The sequence below is a fragment of the Dendrobates tinctorius genome, unplaced genomic scaffold (genome assembly GCF_039654945.1).
Source record: "Dendrobates tinctorius isolate UK_male_01 unplaced genomic scaffold, ASM3965494v1 ptg000022l, whole genome shotgun sequence".
NCBI classification, from domain to species: domain Eukaryota; kingdom Metazoa; phylum Chordata; class Amphibia; order Anura; family Dendrobatidae; genus Dendrobates; species Dendrobates tinctorius.
The window spans coordinates 37,278,128-37,302,266 of NW_027361690.1; the positions used below are offsets into that span (position 1 = coordinate 37,278,128).

Consider the following 24,139-nt stretch of genomic DNA (forward strand, 5'->3'; position numbering starts at 1 on the left):
AAACAAACCACGCATTCACAATTTTATCACTAAATACAGTTTAAACATTCATTTTCATAAACCTGCAGAAAGAAATAATGACCTGCAGGTGGCACCTCAACCTGAAGACATTTTTTGGCCTCTACTTATCAAACCAATTTATTGTATTACCAAATATACATATAAATACCTGTCTGTGTTCATCATCTCATGAAATAAATTTACATTTGACCAGCTTGCTTTTTCTGAAATTGCCTGTGCCCCCAACGACCAATATGCAAACATTTCGAACTGGCCAACTAGTATTTATTTATTAAATTTATTTGCTTTTTGCAGTGAGAAATAAGTATTTGATTCCCTACCAACCATTAAGCGTTCTGGCTCCTACAGACCACTTAGATGCTCCAAATCAACTTGTTACCTGCATTAAAGACAGCTGTCTTACATAGTCACCTTTATAAAAGACTATAACCTCTGCAACATGGGGAAGACCAAAGAGCTTTATAAGGATGTCAGGGACAAGATCATAGACCTGCACAAAGCTGGAATGGGCTACAAAACCATATGTAATACGCTGTGTGAGAAGGAGGCAACTGTTGATGCAATAGTAAGAAATACAAAATGACTGTCAATTGACATCGATCTGGGGCACCATGCAAAATCTCACCTCGAGGACTATCTTTGATCATCAAGGTGAGAGATCAGCCTAAAACTACATGGGGGGTAACTTGTTAATGATCTCAAGGCAGCTGGGACAACAGTCACCAAGAAAACCATTGGTAACACATTACACCGTAAAGGTTTAAAATCCTGCAGTACCCGCAAGGTCCCCTTGCTCAAGAACGCATATGTGCAGGTCCGTCTGAAGTTTGCCAATGAACATCTGGGTGATTCTGTGAGTGATTGGGAGAAGGTGCCGTGGTCAGATGAGACAAAAATTGAGCTCTTTGGCATTAACTCGACTCGCCGTGTTTGGAGGAAGAGAAATGCTGCCTATCACCCAAAGAACACGGTCCCCAATGTCAAGCACGGAGGTAGAAACTTTATGTTTTGGAGGTGTTTCTCTGCTAAGTACACAGGACTACTTCACTGCATCAATGGGAGAATGGATGGAGCCATGTACCGTAAATTCCTGAGTGACAACTTCCTTCCCTCTGTCAGGACATTAACAATGGGACGTGACTGGGTCTTCCAGCAAGACAATGACCCAACAAAGGAGTGGCTCAAAAAGAAGCATATTAAGGTCATGGAGTGGCCTAATCAGTCTCCAGACCTTAATCCCATAGAAAGCTTATGGAGGGAGTTGAAGCTCAGAGTTACCAAGCGACAGCATCAAAATCTTAATGATTTATAGATGATCTGCAAAGAGGAGTGGACCAAAATTCCTCCTGACATATGCGCAAACCTCATCATCAACTACAAAAAACGTCTGACTGCTGTGCTTGCCAACAAGGGTTTTGCCACCAAGTATTAAGTCTTGTTTGTCAGACGGATCAAATACTTATCACTACAAAATGCAAATAAATTTATGTAATTTATACAATGGGATTTTCTGGATTTTATTTGTGATATTCTATTCCTCAATGTTAAAATTAACCTACCCTTAAAATTATAGACTGTTCATGTCTTTGTCAGTGGGCAATCAGCAAGGGATCAAATACTTATTTCCCTCACTGTACGTAAGTTTCTGGTTTCAACTGTACATCTGCTAATACTATCTGACCAAGTACTGTATGGAAGTAATTTCAAATTCATTTGCAAATTTTTGGATCCCTGCTGACATTTTATTGCTTGATATTGGGTAGAAGGAGAATGAGGGATGCTTGTTTGCATTTTACACTGAATGATTAAAAAGACCTCTCATGTGTTAGTGTGGTGCAGTACAATATACACTAACATATCAACAAAAAGTGACTCAATCCACAATTTGCTATATTTTCCATAGAGATCTGAAGAGTTTGGATTTTTCTATTTTAAATCTTCATTTTTTTTATTTAAAAGCTGCAATGTGTACCTGCACATTAAAGCTGTGCTTAGTAGGAGTCCGTGTTCACTAAGAAACTTAAATCTCTCTGCATTAGAATGTTCTGTTCCCAAAGCCACAAACAATACAAAGGTCCTCTCTCGGGCAGGTTTCCCTGTGCAACTGAAATAAACTGTATTGTAATGAGTTATTGTAATTCACGGGGCATCTGTATCACCACAGTGATGGGATTTTAGCCCACAGGACTTCTTCATCTCATCCAACTATGAGGTACATGATGTAATGGGCTCTAACAAGTTATCTTAACAATTCATTTAACCAAATAAAGTGCATGTTCCAGCCAAACAGATTACCATTAACATAACAAAATGTTGATTGGTAGCTTCAGCAAACTACTCACTATAGCTGAGTATTTGTATTGTGCATATCATTAAATACAAAAGAATTGCAAAGAAAAGTATTAAAAGAGAACAGTCAGATGATATTAACTGCAAGCACATCAAAACACCATAGGAGATGAATGGCCAAGGCAGATCAATACAGAACCCACAGGGCATTCTACATTATGCTGGAAAAGTCAAAGACTATGGACTAATATGGGACAAAAGGAACGGCCATGTGTAGCATGCGTGTCCGTTCTGCACCACTTTCTATACATACAGCAGCGCACAATGAAACATTGACAATAAGGCTACGTTTACACTTATCGCATTTTTTGCTGTCCGTTATTGCGGCCAGTTTTTGCAGGCCATATCGCCGCATTTTTTGTGGTCTGCCGCAATAACGGACCGCAAAAAAAAGTTTGCGGACTGCCGTTTGTTTCCCCCAATACTATGGAAATAGTATTGAGAAAAAAAAGGCTTTCTGCAAAACCGGCAGTCACGGTGAACCGCAACAACAAACTTCCGTTTGTTTTTGCGGCCCCATTGATTTACAATGGGGGCCGTGTCCGTACGCCATTTAAAAGATCGAGCAAGCTCGATCTTTTATCACGACCGCAAAAACGGTCCTCACGGCAGTACGGCACATGGCACACAGTGGAATTTTTGCGGGCCGATTTTGCGGCCCCATAGAAATCTATTGGGGCCGCAAAATCGGCCAGCAAAAACAGGGTACATGTAAAAGCAGCCTTAGGCACTTAGTTTGGATCACTTAAATGAGGCAACTACTTTAAAAGTTTTTTTTTGGGTAATGTACTGTCCTTTTCATGCAATTACGGTATATCAGCCTCATAAATATATACTAAATATTGGAGTGAGATGCCCTTTAAATAATATAACACACAATTCAAGTTAAGCTCATACAATGTATGTAACTTAATTTGAAGGTCCCAACATGTGACAACAGACAATATTCTCTAGCTTTATCTTGCGCATCAATGTGCACATAGCTTCAAAAGTATCAGTATGACTACGTTCAATTTACACCTGAGATACTCATCTAAAACAAGCAAAAGGAGAGAATCCAGCAGCTAAGAGAAAGTGGGAAATTCAGGAACACATGTAGCGGGAATTGGGTGGCTGATGAACTCAATGTAAAAACAAAAAAAGAACACCTGTCGCCATGATGCCAGGTTAGTGATGGACATGGCTCTGGACTGTAGAGTGATGGAAGATGGGGAATGATGGGGTTCTCCCGATCTTCTTCTCCGACGCCCTTTTTGGGACATGAATTCCAAATTCCCTGTGTTTTTGGTATTCATCACCTGAAATCAAATTTGTGGACAGGAAGGTTTCAGCCTAATTACAGCTGGACTGGAGAAACATGAAGGTTAAGCTTCCCCACTACTGTAGGGTCATAACATCAGATCCATCACATTATAATAAAATAACCAACTGGATCAATAACCAATAGCAAGCATAAAAAACACATTATAGACATTTCTGTGCCAACTGAGAAAACCTCTTCACACAACATAAAAGGTAAAACATTTGGTCAGAATACATATAGTGTTTTGACCAATACCAACCCTAATGGAAAAGCACACAAGTATCATTTATGAATATGATTACAGGTTTATAGAGGGTTTAGCACAGAAAGTGTAGTGAGTGTAACATCATTTATTAACAGAGCAAAAGAAATTGAAAACATTCTGATCTTTTGTCAAATGCAAAGTCTAAAAGTTGCCAAAGGATGGGAAAAAAAGAACATTCACGACCATGGTTGTTTTCCCTTGAGCTTTAGAAACTATATCTTGAGAAACAAGCTGCGGGAAGAGGGGTACATCGGTCTGCTCCCACTGGCTTCGCCCTAACCAGCTCGGCTTGAGGAACAGTTTTCTACCTATATGCAAACAAGGAAAGACCTAAAAATCAAGCAGAGTTGAGCAGGGTGAAGTCTAAACGAGCCACCCGTCAGAGCCTTCTCCCCTTTCTTAGCTTGTTTTTCAGGTGGAGTTTTCTCTAAAATGCCACAGATGATAAAATCTAAAAATGGTTCACGAAAAAGTAATAATGTGAAAGGGAGGTTAGAAATATTAATAAACTTAAAGGTGAACAGGTTGGTTTGTACAATCAGTGATGACATAAAGTGTTTGGAACAAACAAAAATCAAAATGTTAACATTTGTGATCTCACTTTAAACAATTACTCCGGTTATATTAAAACAAAATCTCTCTATATACATGTAGCACGCACAGACTGGGAATGAACCCTTTGTCTCTGACTGGCCAAGTAATTAGACATGTATTATTAATACCTCTGATGCACATAATCTACTTGTGCTGTATAATCAGGCTCGGACTGGCCCACCGAGGTACCGTTGGATCCCTCGGTGGGCCCCGCCCGACCATGAATGTCACTGAACAAGCCCACTCGCGGCCCAGCTGCTGGTACCTGTGAATCACAGTCACCTCTCCTAGCATGTCTCTTGCAGCCCCCTGTGCTTATTCCATCTTCAATCTCAGCGATGTTCTATCTTCCTGTATTCAGCGGCCGCTCATTACCTATGCACATAAGTAATGAGCGGCTGATTACATATGCGCATATGTAATGAGAGGCTCAGCTGAACCACGTGGACGCTGAAAGCAGGAAGTAGAACAGCGGTGAGATTGAAGATGGAATAAGCACCGGCCTGGGGCTGCAAGAGACATGCTAGAAGAGGTGGTGAGTGCCTCTGTCCCCTCTGTTTCCATTTGCATGACTGATGATCACTTTCGGTACCCCATTTGTCTGTTCCTAAAACAGTACAGATATGTGGAAGGTCTGGACAGATGTGAGCACCGCCTAACTTTTCTGTCAGTGCCTGCAACTTACACGCTGCAGAATAACAGACTCCTGTACACCACATAAGCGCCTATTGTCACATCTCATTTATTAGACATACGCATTTTCAGAATACCTAAAGCTGAGAAAGCTGAGCACAATTTATGCTGCCATGGGCAAATATTCAATATGGATCCATGCCCTCTTACCCTAGCTTCACCCTCCTTTTATAACTAATCCCCCGCCTGTTTCAATTTACATATCCTACATAATATGGCGTCACCTAGTCCTGTCCCTGCGCTCTGCCCTGTCCTGTTCCTGTGCTCTGCCCTGTCCCTGCGCTCTGCCCTGTCCACTCAGCTGCACTCTGCCCTGTCCCTGCGCTCTGCCCTGTACCCTCAGCTGCACTCTGCCCTGTCCCTGCGCTCTGCCCTGTCCCCTCAGCTGCGCTCTGCCCTGTCACTGCGCTCTGCCCTGTCCTCTCAGCTGCGCTCTGCCCTGTCACTGCGCTCTGCCCTGTCCCCTCAGCTGCGCTCTGCCCTGTCCCCTCAGCTGCGCTCTGCCCTGTCCCTGCGCTCTGCCCTGTCCGCTCAGCTGCGCTCTACCCTGTCACTGCGCTCTGCCCTGTCCCTGCACTCTGCCCTGTCCCCTCAGCTGCGCTCTGCCCTGTCACGTCAGCTGCGCTCTATCCTGTCACTGCGCTCTGTCCTGTCCCCTCAGCTGCGCTCTACCCTGTCCCCTCAGCTGCGCTCTACCCTGTCCCCTCAGCTGCGCTCTGCCCTGTCCCCTCAGCTGCGCTCTGCCCTGTCCCTGCCGCCGCTCTCTTCTCTTTGGGTATGTGCACACGTTGTGGATTGTGCTGCGGATTTGGCTGAATCCGCAGGTAAAATGACCTGTGCTTTACCTGCAGATTTAGTGCAGATTTTGTGCGGATTTCGCCTGCCTTTTTACACCTGCGTATTCCTATAATGGAATGGGTGTAAAAACGCTGCGGATTCCGTACAAAGAAGTGACATGCTGCAGAAAATAAACCGCAGCAAATCTGCGTAGAATTTTCCGCAGCATGTGCACAGCGGATTTGGTTTTCCATGGGATAACATGGTACTGTACACCGCATGGAAAACTGCTGCGGATTCGCAGCCAAATCTGCAACATGTGCATATACCCTTCCTCTGCCTGTGCCAACGCTCTCTTCTCTTTCTCTGCCTGTGCCAACGCTCTCTTCTCTGTGCCGCTACGCTCTGCATGCACCTGAGTTTTGTACAGGCCACAATATGTTTTGCGCTGTACACAAGAAATGGCTGTCAGTGTCAGTAAAACTTCAAGGAAATCTATCAGCAGAATTCACATTCCAATCTGCCTGCATTAGCGGACCTGATGAGGCTGGTGAACTGACTGCAAATCCATGTCTGGTTGGCTGGATAATCCTGCATGAAGGTTTCGCTGCCTGAATCTCCGCTGGGCGTTTTCTGAGCGCTAGTCGGGTTGTGAAATTCTCATCTTATAAGGTCCCAGGATTATACAATCATTCCTACAAGCCGTGCACCAACCGGAGGAGCACAGGAGGGAGCGCTGAGTAATTACAGGGGGTGGGAGGGTGAATGCACAGGTTACACAGCCTGGAGCTGTAATACTCCTATGTCACGGGGAGCGCTGCTCCTGCAGCTGTACATTCTATCATCCCACAAGGGAGAGACGGATGTGAACTACAGCTCTGGAAAGTAATACAACAGGTAGCTCAGGATCAGTAATGAAATGTTATAATTCTGTATGGAGGCCTATGTGGTGCCTATAATACTGTATGGAAGACTATGCGGTGCCCGTAATACTGTATGGAGGACTATGCGGTGCCCGTAATACTGTATGGAGGACTATGCGGTGCCCATAATACTGTATGGAGGACTATGCGGTGCCCATAATACTGTATGGAGGACTATGCGGTGCCCATAATACTGTATGGAGGACTATGCGGTGCCCATAATACTGTATGGAGGACTATGCGGTGCCCATAATACTGTATGGAGGACTATGCGGTGCCCATAATACTGTATGGAGGACTATGTGGTGCCCATAATTCTGTATGGAGGACTATGTGGTGCCCATAATTCTGTATGGAGGACTATGTGGTGCCCGTAATACTGCATGGAGGACTATGTAGTGCCCATAATACTGTATGGAGGACTATGTGGTGTCCATATTTCTGTATGGAGGCCTATGTGGTGCCCATAATTCTGTATGGAGGACTACATGGTGTCTCATAAATCTGTATGGAGGACTATGTGGTGCCCATAATTTTGTATGGAGAGATACGTGGTGTCCCATAATTCTGTATGGAGGCCTATGTGGTGCCCATAATTCTGTATGGAGGACTACATGGTGCCCATAATTTTGTATGGAGAGATACGTGGTGTCCCATAATTCTGTATGGAGGCCTATGTGGTGCCCATAATTCTGTATGGAGGACTACATGGTGTCCCATAATTCTGTATGGAGGACTATGTGGTGCCCCATAATTCTGTATGGAGGACTATGCGGTGCCATAATTCTGTATGAAGGACTATGCGGTGCCCATAATACTGTATGTAGGGATACAGTCATGGCAAAAAGTATTGACACCCCTGCCATTCTGTCAGATAATACTCAGTTTCTTCCTGAAAATGATTGCAAACACAAATTCTTTGGTATTATTATCTTCATTTAATTTGTCTTAAATGAAAAAACACAAAAAGAATTGTCCTAAAGCCAAATTGGATATAATTCCACACCAAACATAACAAAGAGGGTGGACAAAAGTATTGGCACTGTTCGAAAAATCATGTGATGCTTCTCTAATTTGTGTAATTAACAGCACCTATAACTTACCTGTGGCACCTAACAGGTGTTGGCAATAACTAAATCACACTTGCAGCCAGTTGACATAGATTAAAGTTGACTCAACCTCTGTCTTGTGTCCTTGTGTGTACCACATTGAGCATGGAGAAAATAAAGAAGACCAAAGAACTGTCTGAGGACTTGAGAAACCAAATTGTGAGGAAGCATGAGCAATCTCAAGGCTACAAGTCCATCTCCAAAGACCTAAATGTTCCTGTGTCTACCATGCGCAGTGTCATCAAGAAGTTTAAAGCCCATGGCACTGTGGCTAACCTCCCTAGATGTGGCCGGAAAAGAAAAATTGACAAGAGATTTCAACGCAAGATTGTGCGGATGTTGGATAATGAACCTCCACTAACATCCAAACAAGTTCAAGCTGTCCTGCAGTCCGAGGGTACAACGGTGTCAACCCGTACTATCCGTCGGCATCTGAATGAAAAGGGACTGTATGGTAGGAGACCCAGGAAGACTCCACTTCTTACCCCGAGACATAAAAAAGCCAGGCTGGAGTTTGCCAAAACTTACCTGAAAAAGCCTAAAACATTTTGGAAGAATGTTCTTTGGTCAGATGAGACAAAAGTAGAGCTTTTAGGGCAAAAGCATCAACATAGAGTTTACAGGAGAAAAAAGAGGCATTCAAAGAAAAGTACATGGTCCCTACAGTCAAACATGGCGGAGGTTCCCTGATGTTTTGGGGTTGCTTTGCTGCCTCTGGCACTGGACTGCGTGACCGTGTGCATGGCATTATGAAGTCAGAAGACTACCAACAAATTTTGCAGCATAATTCAGGGCCCAGTGTGAGAAAGCTGGGTCTACCTCAGAGGTCATGGGTCTTCCAGCAGGACAATAACCCAAAACACACTTCAAAAAGCACTAGAAAATGGTTTGAGAGAAAGCACTGGAGACTTCTAAGGTGGCCAGCAATGAGTCCAGACCTGAATCCCATAGAACAGCTGTGGAGAGATCTAAAAATGGCAGTTTGGAGAAGGCACCCTTCAAATATCAGGGACCTGGAGTAGTTTGCCAAAGAAGAATGGTCTAAAATTCCAGCAGAGCATTGTAAGAAACTCATTGATGGTTACCGGAAGCAGTCGGTCGCAGTTATTTTGGCTAAAGGTTGTGCAACCAAGTATTAGGCTGAGGGTGCCAATACTTTTGTCCGGCCCATTTTTGGAGTTTTGGGTGAAATGATCAATGTTTTGCTTTTTGCTTCATTCTCTTTTGCGTTTTTTAATTTAAGACAAATTAAATGAAGATAATAATACCAAAGAATTTGTGTTTGCAATCATTTTCAGGAAGAAACTGAATATTATCTGACAGAATTGCAGGGGTGTCAATACTTTTGGCCATGACTGTATGTGGTGTACTGTATGCTATGCCAGGCCTGCCATTGCCATTAATGATCCCTCTTCTGGATTCTTCTGTTTGGTTCTTGTATGTGCGGTGATGGCGCTGACATCCCTTGTGTTCAGACATCTTTTCTCCAAGTCTCTAAATTAAAATGTCCACTATTGTACTAATGTACGGCGAGGGGTTCCATCGGTCCCCGCAGCTAATCGCACGGGTACCGGGAGGCTTTCGCCGCTAAGACCGGCAGGCAGCAACGCTGCCTGGCTGGTCCGGGCGAATTTTAGCCCCCCCCTGCAGATCCGAACGCTTCGATTGGCTGGGCTGTGTAGCATCTACCATGGAACGCTTGTTGGGACAAAGTGATCACTATACCCCCTACGTCAATCCTTGGGGGTGTAGATTCCAAAATGGGGTCACTTTTTAACTTCAAAGTAACACTGGTCAGATTTGCAAAAAAATGGCCTGGGCATTAAGGTCAAAACAGGCCTGCGGCCCTAAAGGATTAAATGAATCGTAGTGCGGAAAGATCTGCAGCATATGAACAACGGTGCAGCTTTTAGTAGAATTAGGATGCTGAAATGATACAGATTTGGCGTGGGATATACGGCAAAAGAACCCATGGTGTAATTCTGCGGTCTCAAAGCCTAAATTTTGAGTTGTACATTACTGTAGGTGGGCCCCTAAAATTCATTCCCTTGGTGGGCCCTGCACACCCCAGTCCGACCCTGTGCATAATAATTACGGATTCAACTCAACAAGATTCACAATTTGGTCACATACGCGATAAGAAAATTCAGGAAAGGACTTCTTGTTAAATCATACAATCAATAAACCTCCGACAATTACTGAGGTCTCACAGGCTAACAGCTAATCAATAAATACTGAATAATGAAATGCCTACAAAAGCGATGTTATCCCCATAAATACTATATCTGAGATATAAGTGTTTGTATATACAGACATTATATATATATATATATATATATATATATATATATATATATATATATATATATATATTTGATACCGGTGTATACAGTAAAAAAAAAAAAGCATGCACAATGGGAAAAAGAAAAATTACACATTGATCAGTCATTATACCAGCATTTAGTAAAATAACTCAGCCAACAAGCTTTTTTGGAGAATGGATGAGTTTGTTTTTTTAACTTCATCTTCCTCTTGTAGACAATATCTAAAAGATAAGAAAAATGGACTAGAATACACTATGTGCACAATTATTAGGCAGGTGAGTATTTTGACCATATTATTATTAATCAGATTTTCAAATTCCAATTTGTATAAACTTGAATGCTTATTGGATAAAGCAGATCAGAGGATGTGAGAATGTGAATTAAGGATATCAACACCCTTCATCAGGGTTGGCAGAATTATTAGGTAGCTTACTTAAAAGAAATTTAACGGACTCTTTAAAGTCAAACATGTTGTGATGCAACACTCTTTAAATTGCTAAGATACTGGGCCGTGGTCACAGAACCATCAAAAGTTTACTTGAAAACTTGCAAAGGGTTGTAAAAGACTTGTAGAGGAAAAAAAGACTCACATTAACTGCCAAAGATTTGAGAACCTATTATCCGACAGTGTTGTCACGTTCCGGAAATGCAACCTCCCTGGATTGTCCAGAAGTACAAGATGTTCAGTGAGCAGAGACAAAGAAAAGGGAAGAAAGGCTGAAACCCAACCACTAATGAAGAAGACACAGAAGCTGAAACATCAAGACTGGGCAAAGAAATATCTGAAGACAGATATTTCAAGGTTTTTCTTGATTGATGAGATGATAGTGACTCTTGACGGATCAGATGGATGGTCCTGGGGCTGGATCAGTAAGGGGCACAAACCTCCACTTTGACTCAGATGCCAGCAAGAAGGATGTGGGGTACTGCTATGGGGTGGTATTATTAAGGATAAGCTAGTTGGACCTTTTCAGATTGAAGATGCTCTCAAAATTAACTCCCAAACCTACTGACAGTTTTTTAGGAGATACTTTATTCAAGCACTGGTACATCTCTCAAGATAACCAAAATATATATGCAAGACAATTCTCCTTTGCATGCATCAAAGTCTCCACTGCTTGGCTGCCAGTGAAGGCCTTAGAAACGAACATGTGGCCCCTTCAACAGGAAATTGACAGTGAAGGAAAACAATTCAATACAATGAACAGTGTCTGGGAGGAAGTGGTTGGTGCTACCCAAAAAGTTGATAGTCAACTGATTAAGAAATTGACAGACTCCATGGATGGTAGGCTTATGACTGTTATTGAAAAGAAGGGTGGCTATATTGGTCGCTGATAATTTTTCTGGAATGTAAGAAATATATTTTTGCATAATTCTGCACACTAATGGTTGCCTAATAATTTGGCACACATAGATATTCTCCTAAAAGAGGCAAAATCTCACATCTACGTTCATAAATATTCAGGTTTATTAACCTTTTGGACTGACAGATCACACTGTACTTGTTCAATAATAAAATAAATCATCAAAAATACAAAATTGACTAATGACTGTGCATATATTGTAGATACAAAATTACACTCAATATTAGTAGTCAGCATCTGAAAAAGCTACCTATCTCCTGAGATTTCATATGCGAAGATATTAAAAATCCGTTAAAATAGGATATAAAAGGAAAATACCAAGATAAAAACATTAAAGGGGTAGTTTGGTCCAATCGACAAGTCTGAAGTCACTCTGTGTGACTGTAGACTTATGTATCCCCCCAGTGCATGCACTGTTTGCTGTGGGCATTCGCCATTTTCTGACCTGGGACCAGACGGCATGTATGTGCTACACATACTCCCGGCCAGTGGGCAAGTGCGGCTTCGTTCCATACAAGTGTATGGAGCGAGGCCATGTCCACTAGACGGGCTCTGTCCGGGAGTATGTATAACGGCAGCTCAACTCCCATTTTTTTTCATTATGAGCTGTGCTATGGCATCCAACAACAGCCCAGTACACTTTATACTTCTGGTTATCACAGGCTATATAGATGCTGCTGATTATAGGGGTGCTGTGAGTGGATCCCAGCAAGGAGACTTGTGTCTATGAGACATTTAGGGCATCTCCTGTGGAAAGACCACAAATAAAGTGGAGTTAAAAAAATGTCAACACCCCTTTTAAAATGCTAGGTTGTAGTCATGTAAAAAAAAAATCATACCAAGAAGAAGAATTTCAGAACTTTTCCACCTTAAATGTCACCTATAATCTGTACAATTCATTTGAAAAACAAATGTTTTGAGCATAAAAAGAATAATAAAGAACTAAAATAACGTGGTTGCCTAAACCTGCACACCCTTAAACTAGTAACTCTCCTGTGTGCAGCGCTCTTTAGGTCAATTTGATTCAGGTCTGGGCTTTGGCTGGGCCATTCCAAAACTTTAATCTTCTTTTGGTTAAGCCATTCTTTTATTGATTTGGAGACATGGTCTTAGGGTTGCTGTCATGCTAAAAGAGGACATTCCTCATTATCTTCAGCTGAAGGTTTTGCTGCAAAAATTGACTGATAATTTGGAACGGATTGTAATCCACCTTAACTAAAGCCCCATTTATAGATGCTGAGAAACTATCCCAAAAGCATAATGCTACTTTCTCCATGTTTCACTGTGGGTATGGTGTTCTGATGTGTAGTGGTGATGGTATTCTTTTAGTGATGTCTTTGTACCAAACATAGCTTTTAGAATTATGGCCAAGAAGTTCAAGCTTGGTCTCATCAGACAATGACACGCTTTCACACATGATTTTGGCAGACTTGATATAGGCTTTGACAAAACACAGCCGGGTTTTGGAAGTTTTTGTTTGTATTAAAAATCTTCAACTTGCTACCCTACCCTGCAGGCCAGATATATGAAGAATACGGGAGATTGAGGTCACATACAGCACACAATTTTTTTTTTCATTTTTGTAATTTTTATTACTCTCCTCAAAATGACTTCTTTGTTTCTTAATGGATTTGTAAAGATTTTGGGTGATATTAACAGAGAAAAAAGAAGATCTGAAATGATTCTTCCTAATATGCTGTATGGTGGTAATATTCTTTCAGCCCCTTCATGACCGTGACATGACAGTCCTGTAAAACAGCATAAACACAGTACATCTGATGACACAGGCATGTGCACACAGGCAATTTCAATTTATTATCAGGGCTCAATCAGGATGCAGGAAAGAATCCACCATGGGCATTTCCAAGGGTGAAACACACAATCACTGTTTAAGTAATAGCAAAGTGCAGAGTCTAGAAAAAATGTGATGTAATGAGATGAGGCATTTAATGTTTAAAAAAGACCTGTCATCGGGTCAAGAGTGACAAGTTTTTGCTTTCATTTCATTTGTGTTGCTTGGCTGAGTAATATGTTTTTTTTTTTTGGTTAAAAATCCACCATATTGTTCCAGAGAGATGGGCCTTTTTATTTAGTCCTTATTTAGGGGGCATGGTGATTATGCAGATCATTCGGAAGACATGACCCCAGATAATCCTTTGAGCCACGCCCTCTTGTAAAGACCATAAAAAGTAGCATTAAATAAAAAGGCTCATTATCTCTGACAATGCATGGTGGATTTAAAAATAAGATTAAAAAAAAAGCAAAAAACAAAAATCAAACAAGTAAAAAAAACGAATATTGATGGGAACAACAGAAATAAAATAAGAATAAAAACCGGGGATAGGTCCTTTTTACAGAAAAAAGGAATACTATATGTAGGTATATTACATCAGCCCCAAACGTGCATACGCGGTGACATTTCTACAACATTTTGATAAACCTGACAAACCTTTTTTTTATAAATGACTATAGGTGGGAGCAAAAAAAAAATTAATAAAAAGAATGAACATTTATACAATTTGCAATGACGTGATAAAACTGACTGTGTGAGTCTATTACCAGACGTTCATAAATATTATCATGGAGTAGACAAGTTAGTCAAACTGGCAGGAACGAGTCGGAGGACAAAGTAAGCAACAAATGGGTGGTGACAATATAAATGAGATGGGACAACACACACAAGTGTCTGAGATGTACACTGCCATGTTCATAAGAATGGAAAAAATATTTCCCCTAGTATGACAAAAAGCCGTCCACTATATGTGTGGCTCAACGAAGCTCAAGAGCAATTCAATTCTAGCTGAAAATATCATAGAAAGTGATAAATTGCTAGGATATGCCATTACTTTCTTATCTGCGGGGGCGCTGGGTGCAGTGCTAGTTAAATGCTGTGGCAGCTTCACGATTTTTCCCTAAATAGCTGTGCTCTTTGTGAACCACAGTGCAGGAGAAGAAATTTGTAAAAAAAAAAAAAAAAAAAAGAATTAAAGTATGACAAAATAATTAAAAAAATATTTTGCCACTAAAAACTATGTTTAATGTAAAAACAAAAATTAACAAAAAAAAGTACATTTGGTCTTGCTGTGTAGAACAAACCAAGTTATAAAACTGTACCATAACTCATACGATGAATATTGTAAAAAAAAAATGCGAAAAATGTAGCGTTTTCATTATACGGACAGGCAAAAAAAGAATAAAGTTATTGAAAAGTTGTATAGAAAAAAAAAATGGTCTCGCCGAAAATGTAATCTCGTTCCACAAGGAACGCGGCCGGTCAACATCATTTTTTTCGGTGCAGTGCACTTGCCTTGCCGAGTTTTAGACCCCTGGCTTACCCCATGCCTCACCACTGCTTCTTGCAGTCTTTGTTGCAATGTCCACAGCATTGTCATCCCATCTACAGCTTGTGAACAAATCAACCAGTCACTGAGCCCAATGATTGGCTGCAGAGGTCCAATACTGTGGATAAGAAGTTGCTGCAGCAGCCATGTCAGCAGGGAGCAGCAGACAGAAGGTAATAGGGCATCTCGATTTTGTAATTTGTAACTAGTTCAAAACTTTGGGCTACTTAAGTTTAAAAAGGAGAAAACTCCTTTCAAATTGAATCGAACCATAAACAAACACAGAGTTTCAATAAGCCGGGCTAATGTTTTTGTTAAACAGATTGTCCACTAGTTTATCAGCGATGACCTATCCTCATGATAGGTCATCAGTGTCTAATCTGTTGAGATCCGACACCAGGCATCCCCGCCAATCAGCTGTTCTTGGGGTCGGCAGCTGGAAATGCTCAATTGCGAAGCTGCTCCATCTTCTGATAGTGGCCGTGGCACAATACTGCACATCCGCCTCCTATTGATTTGAATAGGAGGCAGACGTGCAGTACCCTGCCCCCGGCCACTATCAGAATACGCAGCAGGTCAGCAATTGAGCAGTTCTGGCCAGCGACTGCTGTAGTCACTGAGAACAGCTGATTGGCGGGAATGCTGTACCCTGACCGATCATACATTGATGACCTAACCTAAGATTAAGTCATCGATGATAAAGTACTGGACAAACTCTTTAAAGACAAAAAATTAAGTTGTACGGGGTAATCACTGACCTAAACACAGAGCTAGGCGGTTTTCTAGATTTTCAAATGTCAATTTCATTTCATTCAAGCAAAAGCTCTCAACATTACAGTGGAGCCAAGTGTCATATTGGCATTTTTTGCAGCCCTTCAAGTGTAACCCAATGCTCTGCTGAGTGATTTTAGTAAAAATGTCTTGGATCTGTCTATTTATGTTAAGACCCCACCCCATCAGGAGCACCAATATTAATTAATGATGTCTTTTTTACTTCTGCAAGATAGAATATTGTGCAGCTTAACCAGAACAACACTTGGCTTACTATTTACTAGTCTGAAAATGTACTTATCCCATAAATATTACCATTCATTTTCAATAACAATAGGATATGACAGCACATTAATCAACACTGGTGACTTTTCTAAAAAAGTAAGTCCAACTAGGTTAGGTGCAGCAGAATGAGGTTTTGCATGATTGCTCTATGTTAGTAAGGTTATTTAGAGACAAGAAGGTAAAAGCAGTCATAATCTACATTACGCCCCATGGTACTGCAGAACGGGCAACAATTTTCACCTTGCAAAAGTACAAAATGATCTCCGTTAGGTGTTTACCTCCATGGACCCAGTTTTCCTAGCTCGGGTAAGGGGCGATTTCCGGTGAATGCCGATTGGCTCTGAAGGCAGTGGTGACATAAGTATAGATCTGTCTACATCGTCTGTTCCTTTTGTTTTGGTCAAGTCCTCCAGACTCCCTTGATCTGTTTTTTTGTCTTCGTTCTGGTGTAAACAAGAAAATACAGTTCTTAACACATGGCTACTATGTTTCTTTAGAGAAATTACATAACGGGAACTTGTCATTAGATTTGTGTTGCCTGATCTTTGGGCAGTAAGAATCAGAGCCTGGCTGTGTGATTGCAGCCAGGCATGTTTTACTGCGACATGCTGCACAAGACATAGTTTGAAAAGCAGTCTGACGACCATAGGGAGAGACCTGTCAATCATCTGGAGCGCATTAGAGAGAAGCCAGCAGGGGACACCTTCAGACTAGTCAGGCCTCTGGCTATAGTCCCCGGCTGGCTCTTCAAACTATGTTTTTTTTTAATGAAACGCTGCAGTGCATAAATATACCTGGCTACAATCGGGCAGTTGTGATTAATGCTGCCCATGGATCAGGTAACATGTATCTAATCACAGATTCCTTTCAAAGGGTTATTCCAATCTTCAAAGATGGGTATAATTGGAATGTACTAGTAAAAGCAAGCAACTTTCCAACTCACAATTTATAAAAACTTATTCCTCTACAATGATATGAAAAGGTTATTTTTTATTGTTTTTTGCTCATTGTTGGCCACCACTGACTAGAAATGCTAGACAAACATGGGCAGGGCTTACAAGCTCTTTTCAGTTGTGCTAGTAAGCACTGCAGTGTAACTTGCCAGGATCACTGGAGTTGTTAGCTCCTGATATGGCCAGCTTCAATGCTACTGTGTTCATATGGCGCCGCAGTGGCAAAGATGCCTCATGCAGCAGCATAGGAAAGTCCACAGTTCAGGCCACTGGCACAAGGAGGAGTGCACTCCCTTCCCTCTTAACAAGCACTAAACCGGATGACTGGAGAGTGGAGCACTCCTGGAAATGAAAGATTTTTAATTAAAATTAATCAGCAAAAGTCATCTGTTCACTATACTCAAGACCTGGATATGACGGCAAAACACTCAGGGATATTATAAAAATTGTAGAACTTTGTGTAACATTTCTAGAATACTGCATAGTTGCATATCATCAGGGGCTTCAGAGTAAAGACAAAAATGATACATTTCAATAGGATCATTAATTAAAAGCCTCAGATTTAGAGTGGGGTCCATAACCGAGCTTGTGGATCTTGATACTATATGGGTTCACATTAGTTCAAGTTATGCCAAAATTGTCTGAATTATTTGCAGGCTGACTTAACCCCTTCACTACCAAGGGTGGTTTGCACGCTAACTCCCAGGCCAATTTTTACAATTCTGACAACTGTCCCTTTATGAGGTAATAACTCTGAAACGCTTCCACGGATTTCGGTAATTCTGACATTGTTTTCTCGTGACATATTGTACTTCATGTTAGTGGTAAAATTTCATTCAAATAACTTGTGTTTATTTGTGGAAAAAAACCAGAAATTTGGCGAAAATTTTGAAAATTTCGCAATTTTCCAACTTTGAATTTTTATGCCCTTAAATCACAAAGATATGGCACACAAAAAACTTAATAAATAACATTTCCCACATGTTTACTTTACATCAGCACAATTTTGGAACCAAATTTTTTTTTGTTAGGAAGTTATAAGGGTTAAAAGTTGACCAGCGATTTTTCATTTTTGCAACACCATTTTATTTTTACGGACCACATCACATTTGAAGCCACTTTGAGGGGTCTATATGATAGAAAATACCCAAAAGTGACACCAATCTAAAAACTGCACCCCTCAAGGTGCTCAAAACCACATTCAAGAAGTTTATTAACCCTTCAGGTACTTCACAGGAATTTTTTGAATACATAAAGAAAATGAACATTTAACTTTTTTTCCCCAAAAAAATACTTCAGGTTCAATTTTTTTTATTTTACCAAGGGTAACAGGAGAAATTGGACTGCAAAAGTTATTGTGCAATTTGTCCTGAGTACGCGGATACCTGATATGTGTGGGGAACCACTGTTTGGGCGCATGGCAGAGCTCGTAAGGGAAGGAGCGCCGTTTGACTTTTTCAATGCAAAATTGGCTGGAATTCAGATCGAACGCCATGTCACGTTTGGAGAGCCCCTGATGTACCTAAACAGTGGAAATCCCCCACAAGTGACCCCATTTTGGAAAATAGACCCCCCAAGGAACTTATCTAGATATGTGGTGAGAACTTTGAACCCACAAGGGCTTCACAGAAGTTTATAACGTACAGTGGTACAATTAAAAAATCATATTTTTTCCACAAAAATGATCTTTTCACCCCCAATTTTTATTTTCCCAAAGGTAACAGGAACCTAAAAGTTATTGTGCAATTTGTCCTGAGTACACCGATACCCCATATGTGAGTGTAAACGACTATTTGGGCGCATGGCAGAGCTCGGAAGGGAAGCAATTTGACTTTTTTGGCTGGAATTGAGATCGGACACCATGTCACATTTGGAAAGCCCCTAATGTACCAAAACAGTGGAAATGCCCCACAAATGACACCATTTTGGAAACTAGACCCCCCCAAGGAACTTATCTAGATGTGTGGAGAGCACTTTGAACCCCCCAGTGCTTCACAGAAGTTTATAATGCCCGGGCGTGAAAATAAAAAAATCGTATTTTTTCCACAAACATGATCTTTTAGTCCCCAATTTTTTTTATTTTCCCAAGGGTACCAGGAGAAATTGGACCCCAAAAGTTGTTGTCCAATTTGTCCTGAGTACGCTGATACCCCATATGTGGGAGAAAACTACTGTATGGGCACACGGGGCTCGGAAGGGAAGTAGTGACGTTTTGGAATGCAGACTTTGATGGAATGGTCTGCGGGTTTCATGTTGCCTTTGGAGAGCCCCTGATGTACCTAAACAGTGGAAACCACCCACAAATTACACCATTTTGGAAACTACACCCCCTGAGGAACTTATCTAGATGTGTGGTGAGCACTTTGAACCCCCAAGGGCTTCACAGACGTTTATAATGCCCGGGCGTGAAAATAAAAAAAATCAATTTTTTCCACAAAAATATTTTTGCCCCCAATTTTTTATTTTCCTAAGGGTAACAGGAGAAATTGGACCCCAAAAGTTGTTTTGCAATTTGTCCTGAGTAGGCTGATACCCCATATGTGGGGGTAAAACACTGTTTGGGCGCATGGCAGAGCTTGGAAGGGAAGGAGCACCATTTGACTTTTTCAATGCAGAATTGGCTGGAATTGAGATCAGATGCCATGTTGCATTTGGAGAGCACCTGATGTGCCCAAACAGTGGAAACACCCCCAATTATAACTCCAACCCTAACCCCAACACATGGAAATAAATACATTTTCTTTTAATTTTATTATCTTTCCCTAACTAAGGGGGGTGATAATGGGGGGGGGGGCTTGATTTACTATTTATGGCGGTTTTTATATTTGGCAGCTGTCGCACGCTAAAAGACGCTTTTTATTGTAAAAATAGTTTTTGCATCACCACATATTGAGAGCCATAATTTTTCCATATTTTGACCCACTGAGTCATGTGAGGTCTTATTTTTTGCGGGACGAGTTGACGTTTTTATTGGTATCATTTTCGGGCCGGTGACATCTTTTGATCGCTTTTTATTCCGATTTTTGGGACGCAGAATGAACAAAAACCAGCGTTTCATGAATTTCTTTTGGGGGGTGCGCTTACACCGTTCCGCGTGCGGTAAAATTGATAAAGTGGTTTTATTCTTCGGGTCAGTACGGTTGCAGCGATACCTCATTTATGTCTTTTTTTATGTTTTGGCGCTTTTATGCAATGAAAACATTTTTATATAAAAAATAATTATTTTTGCATCGCTTTATTCTGCGAGCTATAACTTTTTTATTTTTTCGCTGATGACGCTGTGTTGCAGCTCATTTTTTGCGGGTCAAGATGACGTTTTCAGCGGTACCATGGATATTTATATGCGTCTTTTTGATCGCGCGTTATTGCACTTTTTGTTCGGCAGTATGATAATAAATCATTATTTTTTGCTTCGTTTTTTATTTTTTAAGGGGTTCGCTAAAGGGGTTAACTAATGGGACAGTTTTATATGGCAGGTCGTAGGCAGATAAAGTACGCGTGCGCAGGAGCCGAGGGAGAAGCAAGGAGGAGGACATCATCGTATGAAGATGGGAGGCGCCGAACCGGACCGCGACACCCACCGCCGCCCCCCGGTGAGTATTATCTAACGCGTTTTTCTTATTTTTCAGGTTTCATCGGTGACTTATCAACAGCATTACAGAATGCTGTAGATAAGCCCCTGATGGCTGTGGCCCCAGCTTATGGGGAAAAAAGGGGGTGACAGATTCCCTTTAAATAAACTACATACATATTCTAGAATACCCGATGCGTTAGAATCGGGCCACCATCTAGTATTACAATAAAATGTGACTTTCACAACTTCATAGCATGTGAATGTTTCACAGGTTATAAACAAAAAATTCTCAAACACATCTTGGTTGCAGGCTCTCAAAAAAGCAGTATTGTTCTTTCTCAACTCTGCAGACTGAAACCTTCTCTGTTGTTGAACTGAGAAACTGTCCCTTACCTCAGACATGTCTCGCAGGGGCTGGTTGGGGCCTGCTGCTATCTCAGCAGAAGTGACAAGTACTTCTGGATGGACATGGGGTCTGATCCACATGGCCTAAACATCTATGAACCAAGTTCTATCACCTTTTCCTAAATTATCCTATGTAGTACCATGGCATGCTTCAAAATCAGAGTTTGCCTTGATTACGCTGATGCCGGGTTCCACTTTACTACAACCTGGTGACCAGGAACACTAGAAGTGTTTGGTGGCAACCATGTCCATGGCCAGCCAAACGCACAACTCAGCAAGAGGAAACAAACATACATAAGTGAGGGTCAAGTCACATAAAATGAAGGGTGGTGAAGGCCAACCCTTACAAACCCAAGTGTTTCTTTTAGAATTGTTGCATTTAATTGAGAGAAGGCTGTGTAAGTGTTTGACACAATGTGAACAAATGGTAATGAAGAGCAGATTAGTACTGGTGAAAACTGGAAAAAAATAATGCATTTCAGCAAATTAAAACTTATAAAAGATTCGCTGCAACTATTCAAATTAGAAGGCAGGCTTACTTCTGCAGATGCTGGTCGGAATCCAAACCCCAAGGGGGCCTTTTCATCTTCTTCACAGCCCTTGACCCCTGGACTGAAGTGAAGCTCAACATGAAATCTTTCTTCTGAAGAGGCGTCCTGGAATCAGATATTAGCAGGAATTTAATATTAGGATACATTTAATGACAATAACGTCAAAGACTGACTGATCACTTGCTGCCAAATATTTCCTACAATCGCCTCTCACTGTGTACTGGGTGGTTACTGAAGCAGCGCCGGTCCACCCCTATGACTGAAAGCCAAGGATTGTTGGAAGGAATAGAGTTCATTTCCTCCGGGCAGAGGGGCACTCAGTGCGAGCGCCAGGCACGTTATTGACCCGCAGATTAGTTCCATATCTGCAGGTTAATAACGTTTCTTTACATGTTACAGGTTTATTTAAAGGGAAGCCATCATCAGTAAATGACCTAATGTTTAAATCAGGTTTTGTGTGTCTAAAGTTTTTTTTTTTTTTTTTCATACCATGATCTTTCCCAAAATTGGACGTACTGGTATATCCAATGTCTGGTCTCCTTCAAAAATGTAAGTTCATGAACAGTCTGCATAAGCCACTAACCGCAGCAGAGGGAAAAAAAAGGGTAGTGAGCTCAAAGCAATAATCAACATAGAAGAAACCTTTACTGAATAAAAACAAATCATGAGTAAAACAGTAAAAGGCATTTTTCTGAAAAACACGTTGGGGCTGGAGTCATTCCAGCAGGAGAGGATAATTATGGGTGTGAGTTTGTAAGCGGACACAGTATTACTTTGGTATTATCTTTGTCAATTAGTTACCAGCTCTCACAGTATGTTATGAGACACGTATGCCTCACTATGTGTCCTCTACTGCTGTGTTTGACACATATCTTTTATAAAATTTATTTTTCTACATTGATTATTGCTTTGGGCTCATTACCATTTCTTTCCTCTGCTTACTTATTAGTTTGCCCTATATTCTGTCTTTCATTACATAGCCTTATTCATACGTCACTAGACTTTATATTATACTAGCTGAAGAGACCGGCGCTGCCTGGGCATAGTAACTAACTGTGGCTAGTTATAGCAAATTATAATTAACCTCCATCCCATAGTCCCGTGCCCATATACCAATCATACATATCCTCCATCCCATAGTCGAGTGCCCATATACCCATCACACATCCTCCATCCCATAGTCCCATGCCCGTATAACCATCATACATATTCGCCATCTCATAGTCGAATGCCCATATACCCATCACACATCCTTCATCTCATAGTCCCATGCCCATATACCCATCATACATATCCTCCATCCCATAGTCCCGTGCCCATATACCCATCACACATCCTCCATCCCATAGTCCCGTGCCCATATACTCATTATGACATCATCATCACCATGGCAACCATTATGACATAACCGTCACCACTGCAATCTATGATGAATCAGCGTCGCCAAGGCAACCATTGTGACATCATAATGAAGGGCGGGGCTTGATGCACACACACTTTTTCCCCATTATGTAGATAGGGGCAAAATTGTTTGGTGAATTGGAACGTGCGGGGTTAAAATTTTGCCTCACAACATGGCCTATGACGCTCTCGGGGTCCAGACGTGTGACTGTGCCAAATTTTGTGGCTGTAGCTGCGACGGTGCGGATGCCAATCACGGACATACACACATATACAGTACATATATACATACATACACATCCACATTGAGCTTTATATATTAGATTTCACAACCTCTACAGGGTATTTTTTTTCCTGTTCAGTTTACTTGATTTATAACATTTTTTATTTTATAAAAATTCAAATCATTCTATTTTACCATTATAAGGAACATGCTAGCAGGATTTCAATCTCCAAATTATTTATATGTGCATGTAACTCTTTCAAAGATAAATTCAGCAATACCTTTACATGGCCAGCATCTGGCAATCCAGCTCTACTCCCAATTAATGGCACCCCGGGGTGTCATCACTATCTAGCGGAATAGGACAAAATTTATAGCACATGTCTCCCCAAAATGTTTCACAGCATGTGTGGCGTCATCAGAGGAGGAACAATGACATTCATGCCATTTTCCCAACCCATGATGATGCGCTGCACATGCGGCTGGGGGGACATGTGCTGTTTGTCCTATTCGGCTAAATAGTGATGATACCCTGCCTGGGGCACCATTAATTGAATAAATATAGATAGAAAGACAATAAATTGCAGGCAGATTAAGGAGATAATTTTAAGATCAACCCACATGAATGTTAGATTTAGATTTATTAAAAGCTATGTTTAATGGCTTGCTAGAGAGCGATTTAAACATGGGGTACTCCCTCTTTCCCCTTGTTCTGTTAGGCAACTCTATACCCTGCCCAGCGTTGCCCTCTATTTGACTGACAGCTTCTATGTTGTTTGACTTTAGGCAAAGGAGCAGTCAGTTAAGAAGGAGAAGGCAGCGCTGGGTGAGGAATAGAGCTGGAGTGACAGAGGTTTCAGATCTACAAATAGTTCTTCAGTCATATTTGCTTATCAGTTCAAGTGCTGATTTC

The 24,139-nt window shown here is 41.3% G+C and overlaps 1 protein-coding gene across 11 annotated transcripts in view; it reads right to left on the reverse strand.

Moving 5' to 3' along the window:
* Positions 1-24,139, reverse strand: part of PPIP5K1 (diphosphoinositol pentakisphosphate kinase 1) — a 273,000-nt gene that overhangs the window by 105,114 nt on the left and 143,747 nt on the right. For 6 of the 11 annotated variants that reach the window (XM_073568589.1, XM_073568595.1, XM_073568593.1 and 3 more), the window contains exons 23-25: positions 21,591-21,707; positions 16,398-16,562; positions 3,519-3,668 (exon numbers count right to left, since the gene is read on the reverse strand). In XM_073568589.1, coding sequence (XP_073424690.1) covers positions 3,519-3,668; positions 16,398-16,562; positions 21,591-21,707 — 432 coding nt within the window. Of the gene's footprint in view, positions 1-3,518; positions 3,669-12,055; positions 13,471-16,397; positions 16,563-21,590; positions 21,708-24,139 lie in introns of those variants that run through there. The other 5 variants (XM_073568597.1, XM_073568596.1, XM_073568594.1 and 2 more) reach the window with 2 other exon arrangements.